Source organism: Cervus elaphus, chromosome 3, assembly GCF_910594005.1.
Source record: "Cervus elaphus chromosome 3, mCerEla1.1, whole genome shotgun sequence".
Classification (NCBI taxonomy): Eukaryota; Metazoa; Chordata; class Mammalia; order Artiodactyla; family Cervidae; genus Cervus; species Cervus elaphus.
Window position 1 is genome coordinate 11,407,385 of NC_057817.1, and position 14,258 is coordinate 11,421,642.

General features: G+C 35.4%; 1 protein-coding gene and 1 non-coding gene across 2 annotated transcripts in view; one reads left to right on the plus strand and one right to left on the minus strand.

Moving 5' to 3' along the window:
• PTPRQ (protein tyrosine phosphatase receptor type Q) overlaps positions 1-14,258 on the plus strand; it is a 301,145-nt gene that overhangs the window by 256,466 nt on the left and 30,421 nt on the right. The window contains exons 54-55 of the mRNA XM_043880358.1: positions 5,647-5,691; positions 13,588-13,614. Of these exons, the coding sequence (XP_043736293.1) occupies positions 5,647-5,691; positions 13,588-13,614 (72 nt within the window). The remainder of the gene's footprint in view (positions 1-5,646; positions 5,692-13,587; positions 13,615-14,258) is intronic.
• On the minus strand, positions 12,457-12,528 carry TRNAC-ACA. Its single transcript has one exon. It is a non-coding gene; the product is annotated as a tRNA-Cys (tRNA).

Consider the following 14,258-nt stretch of genomic DNA (forward strand, 5'->3'; position numbering starts at 1 on the left):
ACACAACAAAAGCAATTCTAAGAGGGAAGTTTAATGATACAAACTTACTTGAGGGAATAAGAAAAATCTCAAACAACCTAACCTTATATCTAAAGCAACTAGAGAAAGAACAAGCAAAATCCAAAGTTAGTAGAAGGAAAAATATCACAAAGATTAGAGCAGAAATAGAGACGAAGAAAACAACAGAAAAGATCAATGAAACTAAAAGCTGGTTCTTTGAAAACATAAAAAAAATTAATAAAACTTTCACCATACTCGTCAAGAAAAAAAGAAGAGGACCCAAAATAATAAAATGAAAAAGGAAAAGTTACAATGGACACCACAAGTGTACAAAGGACCATATGAAATTACTACAAGCAACTATATGTCAATAAAATGGACAACCTAGAAGAAATGGACAGATTCTTAGGCACAACCAACTAAGACTAAACCAGGAAGAACAGAAGGTATGAACAGACCAGTTACAAGTACTGAAATTAAATATGTTACTCAAAAATTCACAACAAACAAAAGTCCAAGATCAGACGGCTTCCCAGATGAATTCTACCACACATTTAGAGAAGATTTAACACCTATCCTTCTGAAACTCCTCCAAAAATTGCACAGAAAGGAACACTTTTGAACTCATTGAATGAGACCACCATCACCCTGACACCAAAACCAGACAAAGATAGCACACACAAAAAAATTACAGACCAATATCACTAAGTCCGCAACAAAATACTAGCAAACTGAGTTCAGCAGTATACTAAAAAATCATAGACCATGATCCAGTGGGATTTATCCCAGGGATGCAAGGATTTTTCCATATCTGAAAAGCGATCGGTGTGATAACACCACATTAACAAAGTGAAGAATAAAAATTAAATGATCATCTCAATAAATGCAGAAAAAATATTTTGATAAAATTCAACATCCATTTATGACAAGAAAAACTTTTTAGAAAGTGAGCATACAAGGAACATACCTCAACGTAATAAAGGCCACATGTGACAAATCCACAGCTAACATCATACTCAATGGTGAAATGCTAAACATTTCCTCTAAGATCAGGAATAAGACAAGGATGTCTTTTATTCAACATAGTTTTAGATGTCCTAGCCACAGCAATCAGAAAAGAAAAAGACAAGAATGGAATCCAAATTGGAAAAGTGAAACTGTCACTGTTCACAGATGACATGATATTATACATAGAAAATCCTAAAGATGCGACCAGAAAACTACTAGAGCTCATCAATGAATTCAACAAGGTTGCAAGATACAAAATTAATATACACAAATCTGTTACACTTCTATATATTAACAATGGAAGATCAGAAAGAGAAATTAAGGAAGCAGTCCCATTTACCATCACATCAAAAAGAATACAATACCTAGGAATAAACCTAAATAAGGCAAAAATGCCTGTACTCAAAAAACTCTAAGATGCCGATGAAAGAAATCATAGACAACACAAACAGATGCAAAGATATACTATGTTTGTGGATTGGAAGAATCAATATTGTGAAAATGACTATACTATCCCAGGCAATCTACAGACTCAATGCAGTCCCTATCAAATCCCTATGAAATTTTTCATAGAACTAGAATAAAAAACTTTTACAATTTGTACAGAAACACAAAAGACCATGAATAGCCAAAGCAATCTTGAGAAAGAAAAATGGAGCTGGGAGAATCAGGCTCCCTGACTTCCGACTATTCTGCAGCCATCAGGACAGTATAGTACTGGCAGAAAAACAGATCTATAGATCAATGGAACAGGGTAGAAAGTAGAGATAAACGCATGCATCCATGGTCAACTGATCTATGACAAAGGAGGTAAGAATGCATAATGGAGAAAAGACAGCCTCTTCAATAAGTAGTGCAAGGAAACTGGACAACTACATATAACAGAATGAAATTAGAACAGTCTCTAACACCATACACACACACACACACACCTCAAAATGGATTGAAGACCTAAATGTAAGGCCAGATACTATAAAACTCTTACCGCAAAATACAGGCAGAACACTCTCTGACATAAATCACAGCAGTATTTTTTTTGATCCATCTCCTTGAGTAATGGAAATAAAAATAAACAAATGGGACCTAATTAAACTAAAAATCTTTTGCACAGCAAAGGAAACCATAAACAAAACAAAAAGAAAGTGCACAGAAAAAAATATTTGCAAACAAAGTGACTGACAAGGTATTAATCTTCAGACTATACAAACAACTCATGCAGCTCAATATCAGCAAAATAAAACAAACAAAAAAAATCCCAAAATGGGCAGAAGATCTATATAGACATTTCTTCAAAGAAGACATACAGATAGCTAAAAAGCACATGAAAAGATGCTCAACATCACTGTTAGAGAAATGCAAATAGAAACTACAATGAAGTATCACTTCACACCAGTCAGAATGGCCATCATCAAAAAATCTACTAACAATAAATGTTGGAGATGGTGGAGAAAAGGGAACACTGTTGGTGGGAATGTAAATTGGTACAGCCGCTATGGAGAACAGTATGGAGGGTTCCATAAAAACCATATCCTACAATCCCACACCTGAGCATATATCCCAAGAAATCTCTAATTAAAAAAGATAACATGCACCCCAATGTTAACTGAAGCACTATTTACAATAGCCAAGACATAGAAGCACTCTAAATGTCCATCAACAGATAAGGAAGATGTGATACATATATACAATGAACTATTTAAAAGAATGAAGTGATGCCATTTGCTGCAACATGGATGGACCTAGAAATTATCATACTAAGTGAAGTAAGCCAGACAGATAGCATAGGATATCACTTAAATATGGAATCTTAAAAAAAACAGATGCAAATGAACTTATTTACAAAACAGAAATAGACTCACTGACAGAGAAAACAAACTCCTGGTTACCAAAGGGAAAAGGGAAGGGTGAGGGATAAATTAGGAGTTTGAGATGAACATACACACACTACTCTATGTAAAACAGATAACCAACAAGAACCTACTATCCAGCACAGGGAACTATACTCAGTACTTGTAATAATCTCTAAGGAAAAAGAATCTGAAGAAACTATAATATATATATATATATATATATATATATATATATATATATATATATAAAATGGAATCACTGTGAGGTACACCTGAAACTAACACAGCATTGTAATTTTTTTGTGTGTGTGTGTGTGTTTTTTTTTTTTTTTAATTTTTTTATTAGTTGGAGGCTAATTGCTTCACAACATTTCAGTGGGTTTTGTCATACATTGACATGAATCAGCCATAGATTTACACTTATTTTTAAAAAGTTCCAATGAAGATGAAAAAATGCAATATTTTAATTGTATAGATTATCTATATTCCTGAAAAAAATTCTATGTTAAATCTAGGATTAAATTCTTGGGAAAGTTTAAAGGAATAAAAGATACAATTTTAAAGAGAAAAAACACTGCTCAGCCTAACTGGCCCTGTGGTTTGCTTTTAACTAATTTAACTGTAACACAGATTGCCTTTCCAGAAGAGTTATAACACAAAATTAAATAAGCCAACAGAATTTTGAAAAGATAAAGATACTACTGGCTAATAATTTTTAATTTTCACTGTCTCCCTTCTAAACTGAATTTAGAAGTCATGTTTCTTTTGGTGACTCAGAAAAAATAGAAAATATTAATCAGTGTCACTAATATTCTTATTTGACAAATACTCCTTTTCTTCCAGTCCTCAACTTTTCCCCTCAAATTTTGGGCATCATTCCATACTAGTTATCTTGCTATTTTAGTTTAATGAATGTAATGGTGCATTATCTTAAGACCAAGGCCCAATCTAGTAATCATGAATGGGATTAAAATTCTAACAAAATGAAGCAAACAACTGAATGGCTATTTTAAGAGTATCTTTCATCAATAACTTGAGAAGTTTGCATGTTGGATTTTTATCAAATATATATGCCTTCAGAAGTTTACCGTTTAAAAGAATCCTATGAATGTGTTTTGTAAACTGTAAATCAGAATACCTTCAGTATTATTATTGTTATTTATAATAATTGTAAAATTAAAAATGACCCCAGTCTACTTTCACATATAGGATTTGCTAACATAATACTGTGTGGTAAATTTCATATGTAATGATCTCAGCCAAGTCATTTAATCTTTTGTGGTTGGTACCCAATCTCCATTTTACAAAGGAAAAATATAAGATGCCTGGAGAATTTATGTAACTGTCCAAGGTCATGCATCTAGTTAACAGGACAGCCAAGATGACAGCAGCAGGTCAGTTTGATTCTGAAATATCAACATACACCTATAATTTTGTGTGCATGTATGTGACTCTGAAGCATACTACACGGAATCAGCACAAACACACTTAACAAGACAAGGGCCCGTGATATCCTTCTTCAAGTAGTATTTTCTATGCAAAGTATTTTCTTCATTCAAGTAGTATTTTCTTTTCTAAGAACTGCTTCTTTTGAATTACTTATTCTCCAGTGATATGGGGAAAAGAATGATAGCTTTTTAGTATAGGTTCAGTTCAGTTCAGTTGCTCAGTCGTTTCCGACTCTTTGCGACCCCATGAATCGCAGCACGCCAGTCCTCCCTGTCCATCACCAACTCCCGGAGTTTACTCAAACTCATGTCCATCGAGTCGGTGATGCCATCCAACCATCTCATCCTCTGTCATCCCCTTCTCCTCCTGCCCCAATCCCTCCCAGCATCAGGGTCTTTTCCAATGAGTCAACTCTTTGCATGAGGTGGCCAAAGTATTGGAATTTCAGCTTCAGCATCAGTCCTTCCAATGAACACCCAGGACAGATCTCCTTTAGGATGGACTGGTTGGATCTCCTTGCAGTCCAAGGGACTCTCAAGAGTCTTCTCCAACACCACAGTTCAAAACCATCAATTTTTCAGCACTCATCTTTCTTTATGGTACAACTCTCACATCCATACATGACCACTGGAAAAACCATAGTCTTGACGACATGGACCTTTGTTGGCAAATATCTCTGCTTTTTAATATGCTATCTAGGTTAGTCATAACTTTCCTTCCAAGGAGTAAGTGTCTTTTAATTTCATGGCTGCAATCACCATCTGCAGTGATTTTGGAGCCCCCAAAAATAAAGTCTGACACTGTTTCCACTGTTTCCCCATCTATTTCCCATGGAGTGATAGGACCAGATGCCATGTTCTTAGTTTTCTGAATGTTGAGCTTTAAGCCAACTTTTTCACTCTCCTCTTTCACTATAGTATAGGTTCAATCTTACAGAAACTGAAAAGTATTTATTTTTTTAATTTAAATTATTTATTTTACTTTACAACATTGAAAAGTATTTAGTAGTGCAATTCCTGTGCAATTCCTATGACTAAGAATACACAAAATTTGACTAATACATGAAATACTTTGTAAAATTGTTAGCATTTTAATTTCCATCAGTTCTCTGACAGATCCTGGTCATTAATTTTACTTCTGTCTTAAACTATTTTGCAAGCAATGGTAAAAATATATGAATCCAGACAAGAAATGTCTGAACAAAATGTGAATTTGGGACAAGAAATGTCCTACAGTAGAATGAAATCCAAGATATTTCATGCTCATGTTCTTATAGCAGCAAGTAAAAAAAGCAATGCAGTATGTGTTTTTATACTAAAAAATTAATCTTTACTTTCAGATACTCTTCATTTTTCTTTAGACGAAAGGAGATTTTTGTCATCCAGTAAGTTACTGTGGTGATGCAGAGCTCTGCTGTGATTAACCTTTTCAGATGGTGTGCTCTATATTTTAAAATACATAGAAAGAAGTGTTTTGTTGTTTAATATGCTATTTTTTTCCAAAGACAAAAAACAGTTAAACTTTCTGTTTAACTGTTAAACAGTTAACTTTCTACTTACTAAGTGTCCTCTATGATATTGCATGCTATTGTAAATTAACCTTCTCAAAATGCACATTGACACAATGTGCATGGCCTGAGAAATTTGCTGTGTTATCATGTTGTGTTAACTCTGATTGTAAAATGAGTTTTTACCTAGAGTTCTTCACATGTTTCCTGGCCTATTATTATGATGACACAAGAGTTCTCTGTCTGATGGGTGGAGTCTGGGTTCACATGCCATACAAGCTCATTTCAACTACTACAGGTAGTAATCTGTGAGAACCAAGACGATCACATTCCCTGTTTCATATAATTTTGACTTCCACCCTACCCAGTGGACAGCCAACTGTGCACACTTTCAGACATCCCCCTAATGCCCAGAAGTGCCACTTTTATCCTGGGATAAAAATTGCTGTATACATTCTGAGGGGAGCATAGCAAAATGACTGCATTAGCAGGGACCCAGCAATTGAGTGTGGCAGAGATATTCAATTTCTTCAGTAAAGGATATGAATGGAGGTAGAGAAGAAAAATGCCTTTGATTTCAGAATCCCAGATCTATGACAGAGGAGTCAATTCCCATGAGCCACAAGGCTGGATGGAGCCAAGACTCCTGACATTCTCTTGACTGTGAATAGTACTCAGAGTAATAATTCAAACAGAAGAAGGCAGACCCATGGCTACTCTAACCACATTTCGCATTTTGGAATCATAGTTAACCTTGTTTTATTTATTAACTAATTGCCAAGTCCCCATTGACAGAATTAAAATAGTTTCATGAAGATACATTTTCCTCAAAGGACCTTCTTGATCAGATTCCAACATCTGCCAAAAACACTCCTGAGCTAAAGATTTCAGTGATCACATCACACAGAAAATACCATTTCCAACCAGCACTCAAAGCTGACCTCTCAGTGTTCCAGACTCACAAATGGTCTGGTTGAGAAACTCTGCCTTTCTCTGTCACCATTAAACAGAATCCTTTTACTTTTCTTTTTCTTTTTGGCTTCATGCCATTGGTGGTGATGGCTTAGTCACTAAGTTGTGTCCAACTCTTGTGACTCCAGGGACTATCGCTTGCCAGGATCCTCTGTTCATGGGATTCTCCAGGCAAGAATACTGGAGTGGGTAGCCATTCCCATCTCCAGGGGATTCCTGACTCAGGGACTGAATCGGGTACCCTGCATTGCAGGCAGATTCTTTACCAGATATGCCGTTAGTACCTCAGGGAAAAATGCTTCCATTTTATCGAACCCCCACTGCCTCTCCTCTATAACCACATTCCCTTCTCCTAGAATCAGTCAACAGTGCTCTGTTTGGTCAGAGCTCCTACTCTGATAGAACTGTATAGTTTGGGCTAATCAGAGCCTTTACACACCTCTGCTGCTGCTACTGCTAAGTCGCTTCAGTCGTGTCCGACTCTGTGTGACCCCATAGACGGTAGCCCACCAGGCTTCCCCATCCCTGGGATTCTCCAGGCAAGAACACTGGAGTGGGTTGCCATTTCCTTCTCCAATGCAGGAAAGTGAAGAGTGAAAGTGAAGTCACTCAGTCATGTGCGACCCTTAACGATGCCATGGACTGCAGCCCACCAGGCTCCCCCGTCCATGGGATTTTCCAGGCAAGAGTACTGGAGTGGGGTGCCATTGCCTTCTCCTTAAACACCTCTACGTACATCAAAACTGTTAAAAGAGATATAGCAGTCTTTCAGATCTAGTTTTCTGAGGTCACCTTCTAACCCCTGAGAGAGTAATTTCTGTGCTTACCTTCCTGCCTGTTCAGACTGTCAGGACTTCCTTTTAGATAATGTTATGTCATCTGTCTGCTCTTCATTAAGTCCCCTCCCTGAGAACCTTTGCCGATCTCCCCACAGAGCTGTCGGCAGTTTCTTCATCCTCTTTACTGCTTCTGCCCTCTTGCCCCTGAGGTAACTAGGTTTATGACTACAATTTTAATTTAGAGTACATGGTTTACAAAATAAGAATCTGTCAAGAGTTTGTTTTCACATGTGCTCAGTAATAAGGAAAATTCAACTCTTGCCACCCTGGAAATCTTACATCACCTCTTTGACGACATCAAGAACATTGCTTTCCCTGTATGTATCTAAAAGTCCATTTCACCTTGCTTGGATGAAAGAAATATCAATTGGGCATCTACAAGTGCCGGGGTCTGTGAATACTGTGATAAAAAAAATTACATAACTCCCTTATTAAGGTGGCATGTTTACCTTATAAACTAAAGTTTGAGAGTCAGCTATACAGTACTAGCCATTGGTTGGGATAATATTTTTAATTTGTACTAAAGACCAGAGAGAAGTCATTGGTGATTTGATAAGAGTCTGAAAGAATACTAAAGCCTATAATGAATAAAAACAATAGGAAAAAAACAAAAACTAAGATCCTTTTGAAAGCATTACAGTAAATGCTTTGGATAAGTAACATAGTCACTGTAGAAATAAATGTGAACATTGGAAAAATTAATGAGTTGAAATACATAAACTAAAAACCTCACACTCAATATTTTATGAAACTTAGAAAAATCAATTAACATGTTTTACCAGAGATTCGTCAAATTTTTTCATTGAAAATGAAGTACATGTTAGTGTGAGAAATACATATTTTTATAGTAAAGGCAGTAAAACTTTTAACCTAACTTAAAACAGGTTAAGCAGAAAACACAGCTTCTCGCATTTGTCCTATGCCACTGGTAATGCTGATTTAAGCTGCCCATCTATAGGCTATCATCTGTAGCTCTCTATTTGGACTATATTTTAATTCCCTATAGATTTCAACTAATTGACCTTGAGGGAAAGCTGAGTCTCTGTGACAATATGGTCTTCAATCACCACTGCCAACATAAATAAATGGTTCCTCTCTGGATCTATCAAGAGTAATCTGAGTGGAATTTAAGTTTTTGATAGACTTTGAAAAAAATGAGCCCAGACATGAAATAATACCCTTTTCAACAAAAGGGCATAGGATTTAAACTAAGATTCATGTAATAAAATGTGTTTAGCCCTTTATATTAGAAATTGGTCAGTTATCTTATTGAAATCTGGACAATTCCCAAATTGATTTACACACTAATGAATATGATTTGACAGTATCCTTCACTATTGTGAGTGAATAAGTACTCTTATTCACTAAAGTGTCTAAAACACTCTCTATATAACAAGTTTTTAAGTTCTTTTAAAATGTTAATAAGTTTTTTTGAGTCTCTTTGAGTATGTCTATAGATCCCTTTATTTGAAAAGCACTCCTGAAATAACATTGTTGATTTTCATATACATTAATTTCTGTGAGTTTTTTTATGCTTATCTAACCAAATAATTTTCCATAAAGGAATTTAATTTCTTCATCAGTAATAAGTCAGTGCATTTTCTTCATAATATATGCCATCTCCTTTTCCACTTCCCTGCATAATTGTCCAATTACTATTTTTTCCTGTTTACAAGTAAAACTTTAAAACTTCAAAGAAAGATAAAATTTAGAATGCAGCCAGTACTTGAGAAAAACACACTTGTTCAATATGAGGCTAAGAATCAAGGCAATGACAAGGAGACTACAAACAAAAACAAGAAAAAAAGTGAATTGTTATTTGAAACAGGTAATTTATGCCAAAATATCTTCTCAATTTTAAGCTATCTAGGTAGGTATTTATTTCAGCTCACATGTAACTGTGAGATAAGCATAGACTGGAAAATTTCATAAAAACAGACTATGAGAAGCCTTATTTCTCACATTATGTAAAAACAAATGTGAAGAACAGTGTATGTAAAATGACCGGGTTTAAGGGAGTGAAATGGAAAAGTAAATAAAGCCAAAACAGATCTTGTTTTATTAAATCTATTTTTCTAAATTACTGTGTAGACAAGAGCAATTTTATTGTTCATGTGACTTCCTAAGTATCTAGCACCTGTTAACTTCTGTTGTGAGAGGATTTGATATGGCTTTGTTTAGACTTGTATACTGTTTATTGGTGCATCTATTGATCATATTTGTTTAAGCCTTTGAGTAGCATCTCTTGAGAATTCTCAATTAATATTTTTGTGGAATAAAATAATAATCAGAGCACTTGTATTTAGTTTACTACAGATCTTAGTCTAAATTCATCCACAGTTGTATATTTAACAATGATTTATTCACTGTCTACTACAAATAAGTTTATGAGTGGCTTGCAGTAAGCCAAATGTTAACCCCACCCCTACCTTCAAGTAATACATGAACCTCAATGCATGGATCCTTAATACATGTACTTACATAGCCATGATAGAAGATGGAAGGTGATTTGTCCATAGAAGTTTAGTTTCATACAAGGAGGAAATTATTTTCTCTGTAATAGAATAGGGTGAGGTCCTTAGAGGAGTTAACATCTGAATTAGCTATTAAGCAATCAGTAGCATCTGGTTGTGGTAAAACACCTGGAATGGGAGAAACTAATAGAAAATATCTGTGGTGTAAACAGGGTAGTGTGAGGGGTAGCTATAAAGAATAATGTAAAAAATGCAGGCACAATTAGAAATGCTTTCACATGATAATGTGAAAAGAGAATTATTACAGCCTTTATACTATTAAGGATTAATTTATAATTTGAATTGAGAACTAGAAAACCGACCTTTTGATTACTCTTTATTCTGGGACTCTGATTAGGAAGAATAAATTATAGGAAATCTCCCTGCTTAATTTAGCACAATCTAGTCTTCCCACTTTTGAGTAAAATTTAGGATATTCTTTTAGAAACAAACAAAAAGATTCATTCTTTTTATCGGTTTAGAAACAAAAAAATTCATTCTTTTTATCAGTATCAATTGTAGAATAGATCTGTAGAAAGAACTTGAGTTTTACAATAAAACTAGAACTAGCAATTATAATAGTAATGATAGCAAACAACATTTATATACTGCTTCCAAAGTCAGGGGTAGACATTCCCTAGCATTTTATGTACGTGAGCTTGATTTACATATATTTGCCCTAATGTCTAAACTGGAAACTAAGAAAGGTTGAGGTAACTTACTCAAAATAATATAGCTGGTAATTGTTGGAACAGGTATTTGAAGCCAAAAAAGGGCACTGTATTTTGTGAGAATTCACAAATATTCACCCAAATCTAATACCTAGCCAGGTACAATTTAAAATCACTATACACCTAAAACAAAACATTGTAAATCAACTACACTCCAATAAAAGAAAATAAAAACAACAAAAAAATCCATATCTCTAGAGAGATCTTTCAAATGTACAATAATAAAATCAACCTTCTGTGGAGTTCCTCACGGAAAAGACACTGACTAAAAGATAAAATATTAATAATTTTTATTTTATTTTATTTTATTAGTTGGAGGCTAATTACTTCACAACATTTCAGTGGGTTTTGTCATACATTGATATGAATCAGCCATAGATTTACACGTATTCCCCATCCCGATTCCCCCTCCCACCTCCCTCTCCACCCGATTCCTCTGGGCCTTCAATAATTTTTAAATAAGAATAGGTTATTAATGGAAATAGAACAAGGATTTGAAGAATAATAATCTGAGCTATTTCTTGCTCTACAAACTAGCTCTATTTCAGGTTCTACATAGCCCCAAAAAAATATCTTTGCCAGTACTATCTCAAATAATCCTGGATCCTCTGGGAAAAGAGTATCTCCCCACTACAGGATGGCTATCTGACAGTCCTTAAATAGATAAATCACAGGCTTGTCACTAAAGCAGATGTGGTGTTTGAACTTCACCATTCATACAATGAATAATGTTCTCTGATATTATAAAAGTGATCTCTACACAACTCAAGAATTTCCAATTCTGCGTGGTAACAGAGACATCGATCTTGTTAATTCAAGTATCTCGTTCATTTCTATCTTAAGCTCAGTTCTGAAGATTTGCCCAGCCTGACCCCCATTCCTTTCCTGCTTCTGAAGAGAATCACGGCATAGGAACATTAGGGTACCACCCTGAAGAGCTTGGGTAGTTTAGGTCTTTGTTGTTCTTCATGTCCGACTCTGCGATCCATGGACCACAGTACACCAGGCCTCCCTGTTCCTCACCATCTCCCAGAGTTTGCCCAAATTCATGGCCATTGAATTGGTGTGGATCTAGCTTATGATTGCCTTTTCTTGCTGGTCTTTGCTGAGGGGTAATTATTTTCTATGGGGATTGATTGTTGCCCGAGTTCCCACTGCATGTGTCAGAAGTCAGGACCTCCAATTCATATACTTCGTCTTCCTATCCCCAGATTAAGGAATTTTCTGATTCAATGTCCCATTCAGTCATCTCCATATCCATCCTTCTCCAGGGGCTCTTCCCCACCCAGGGATTGAACCTAGGTCTCCTGCACTGTAGACAGATTCTTTACCATCTGAGCCAGCAGGGAAGCCCATCTATCTAGTTAGTCAGGATTTCTCTGTTGCCTCCTTAGAAACACCCTAAGGTGTTGTGAAAAGCCGACTAGCTTAACCACCAAGACTTTGCTCTGAAAGTGAAAGTGAAGTCGCTCAGTCGTGTCCAACTCTTTGCGACCCCATGGACTATAGCCTACCAGGTTCCTCTGTCCATGGGATTTTCCAGGCAAAAGTACTGGAGCAGGTTGCCATTTCCTTCTCCAGGGGATCTTCCCAACCCAGGGATTGAACCTGGGCCTCCCGCATTGTAGGCAGATGCTTTACCATCTGAGCCACCAGGGAAGTCTTTGCTCTAGTAATGCTATTTATCATTGTGATACCATGCTGATTATGAGTTGCTCTACGAGGTTATACCCTGTGGAGCTGAGAGATACTTCCTTCTGCCTGGGGACACCTACAGCATTAACGAAGAATTCCATCATTCTTGATAACAGTTACTGCAGCACCCCTGTATTTTTCACCAGTTCCTGTACTGTAATAAAAATATACTCTGACTCATGTTTTCTTCACTGAACAAACCCCTCTGTGACCATTTTCACAGTATTTATTAAGCCACATTTTCCATCAATTTTTTCATTTGTCCTTTACTTCAAAATCCACATCCTCTTATATTTGTCACTTAAGAAATACAGTAAAATTATCCCTGATGTTTAAAATTATAAACTTTGATAAAGGTGTATGTTCTTTTTTTTATTTCACACTTCTGCCTTTTGTGCTTTTTTTGCAGTGCTAATTTGTTGTGCATGACAAATGTGTTATTAAAGATATGCCCACCTCTGAATTTGGGCATTGCATAGTCTATTTAGCTGCTTAAAATTATTTCAATTTTTAGAGTATAAATAACTTGACTAATGAACTGTCACAAAAATGTATATCTAAAGTAACTGAAATGACTGTCATTTTTTATGGCTATATATTCACAAAGACTCACTCAGGAAACAAGATTTAGGCAATTTGATGTCATGTTTTCAAACAATCACCCTCCTTTATTCACCATTCTTCACGGACAAAGAAAAAAGTTTAATTCACATTTACATTTTTAGGGCAATAAATACTATGCAATATATTAAAAAGTGACCTGTACTGATGTAATGCCCCAAATGCCTAGCAATATAAAACATTACCTTCTTAGCTTGAGAGAAAAGCCAAATTATTATTTGGCCACATTTGGGTCCAAATAATATAATTTCAAAAACGATGTAGAATTTAAAATAATGATCACATATCAGTTAAAGGTATAACATGTTATAATTGCTGATTTGCCATGTTTTTCTAATTTTAATCTAGAACTCAGAGCTGTACCCTCAACTCATAATGCATTTAACACAATCTCTGTTGCAGGTTACTTAGTTATAGAAAATCCATCAAGTAAGTTTGTTAAGTATCTTTTCTTCTTTTTGAATACCGACTCCAGATTCCCTGATTCAATGAATCTTAATGTGTGGTTCCTTTTTTGTATGTTTGGTAGAAAAACCTCCAAGCTGGATATAAATCATAAAAGCATGACTAATTGCATGGTAACTGGAGAAATGCTTTCTCTCTCTCTGGGGTGAAGCCTGCATGTCTGTATTTTAGCTTGGGAAGTAATACAGGGATATTTAAACTCCTTAGGGTTTAGAAACCATGTCATTATGAGAATGAGGTCACTGCAATATTTTATATCTTCTAAAACCTTGTAATGTATAAAATGTTCTCTGTATGACAAAGAGGTATTATATGCATTAGGATTCAATGATAACTTTATGCCCTTACATTTACTTGAAAAACTTTCTTCATTAAAATGTGCAATCATTCATTTAAAGTCACTTAAAATTTGAAGGATTTCTGTACCATGAAATACAGAGAAAGTGAACTCAAAGGGGGAAAGCTAATTTTATAAATATGACAGAGTGACTTTAAAGGGCTGTGTGGTTTTGAAATGTCCTGTCCTCTAACTGGTCAACTATAAAGGCAGTGTCCACACTAAAGGAAAAGAAATGAACCTAACATAACTCCATTTTATACCTTTCTTT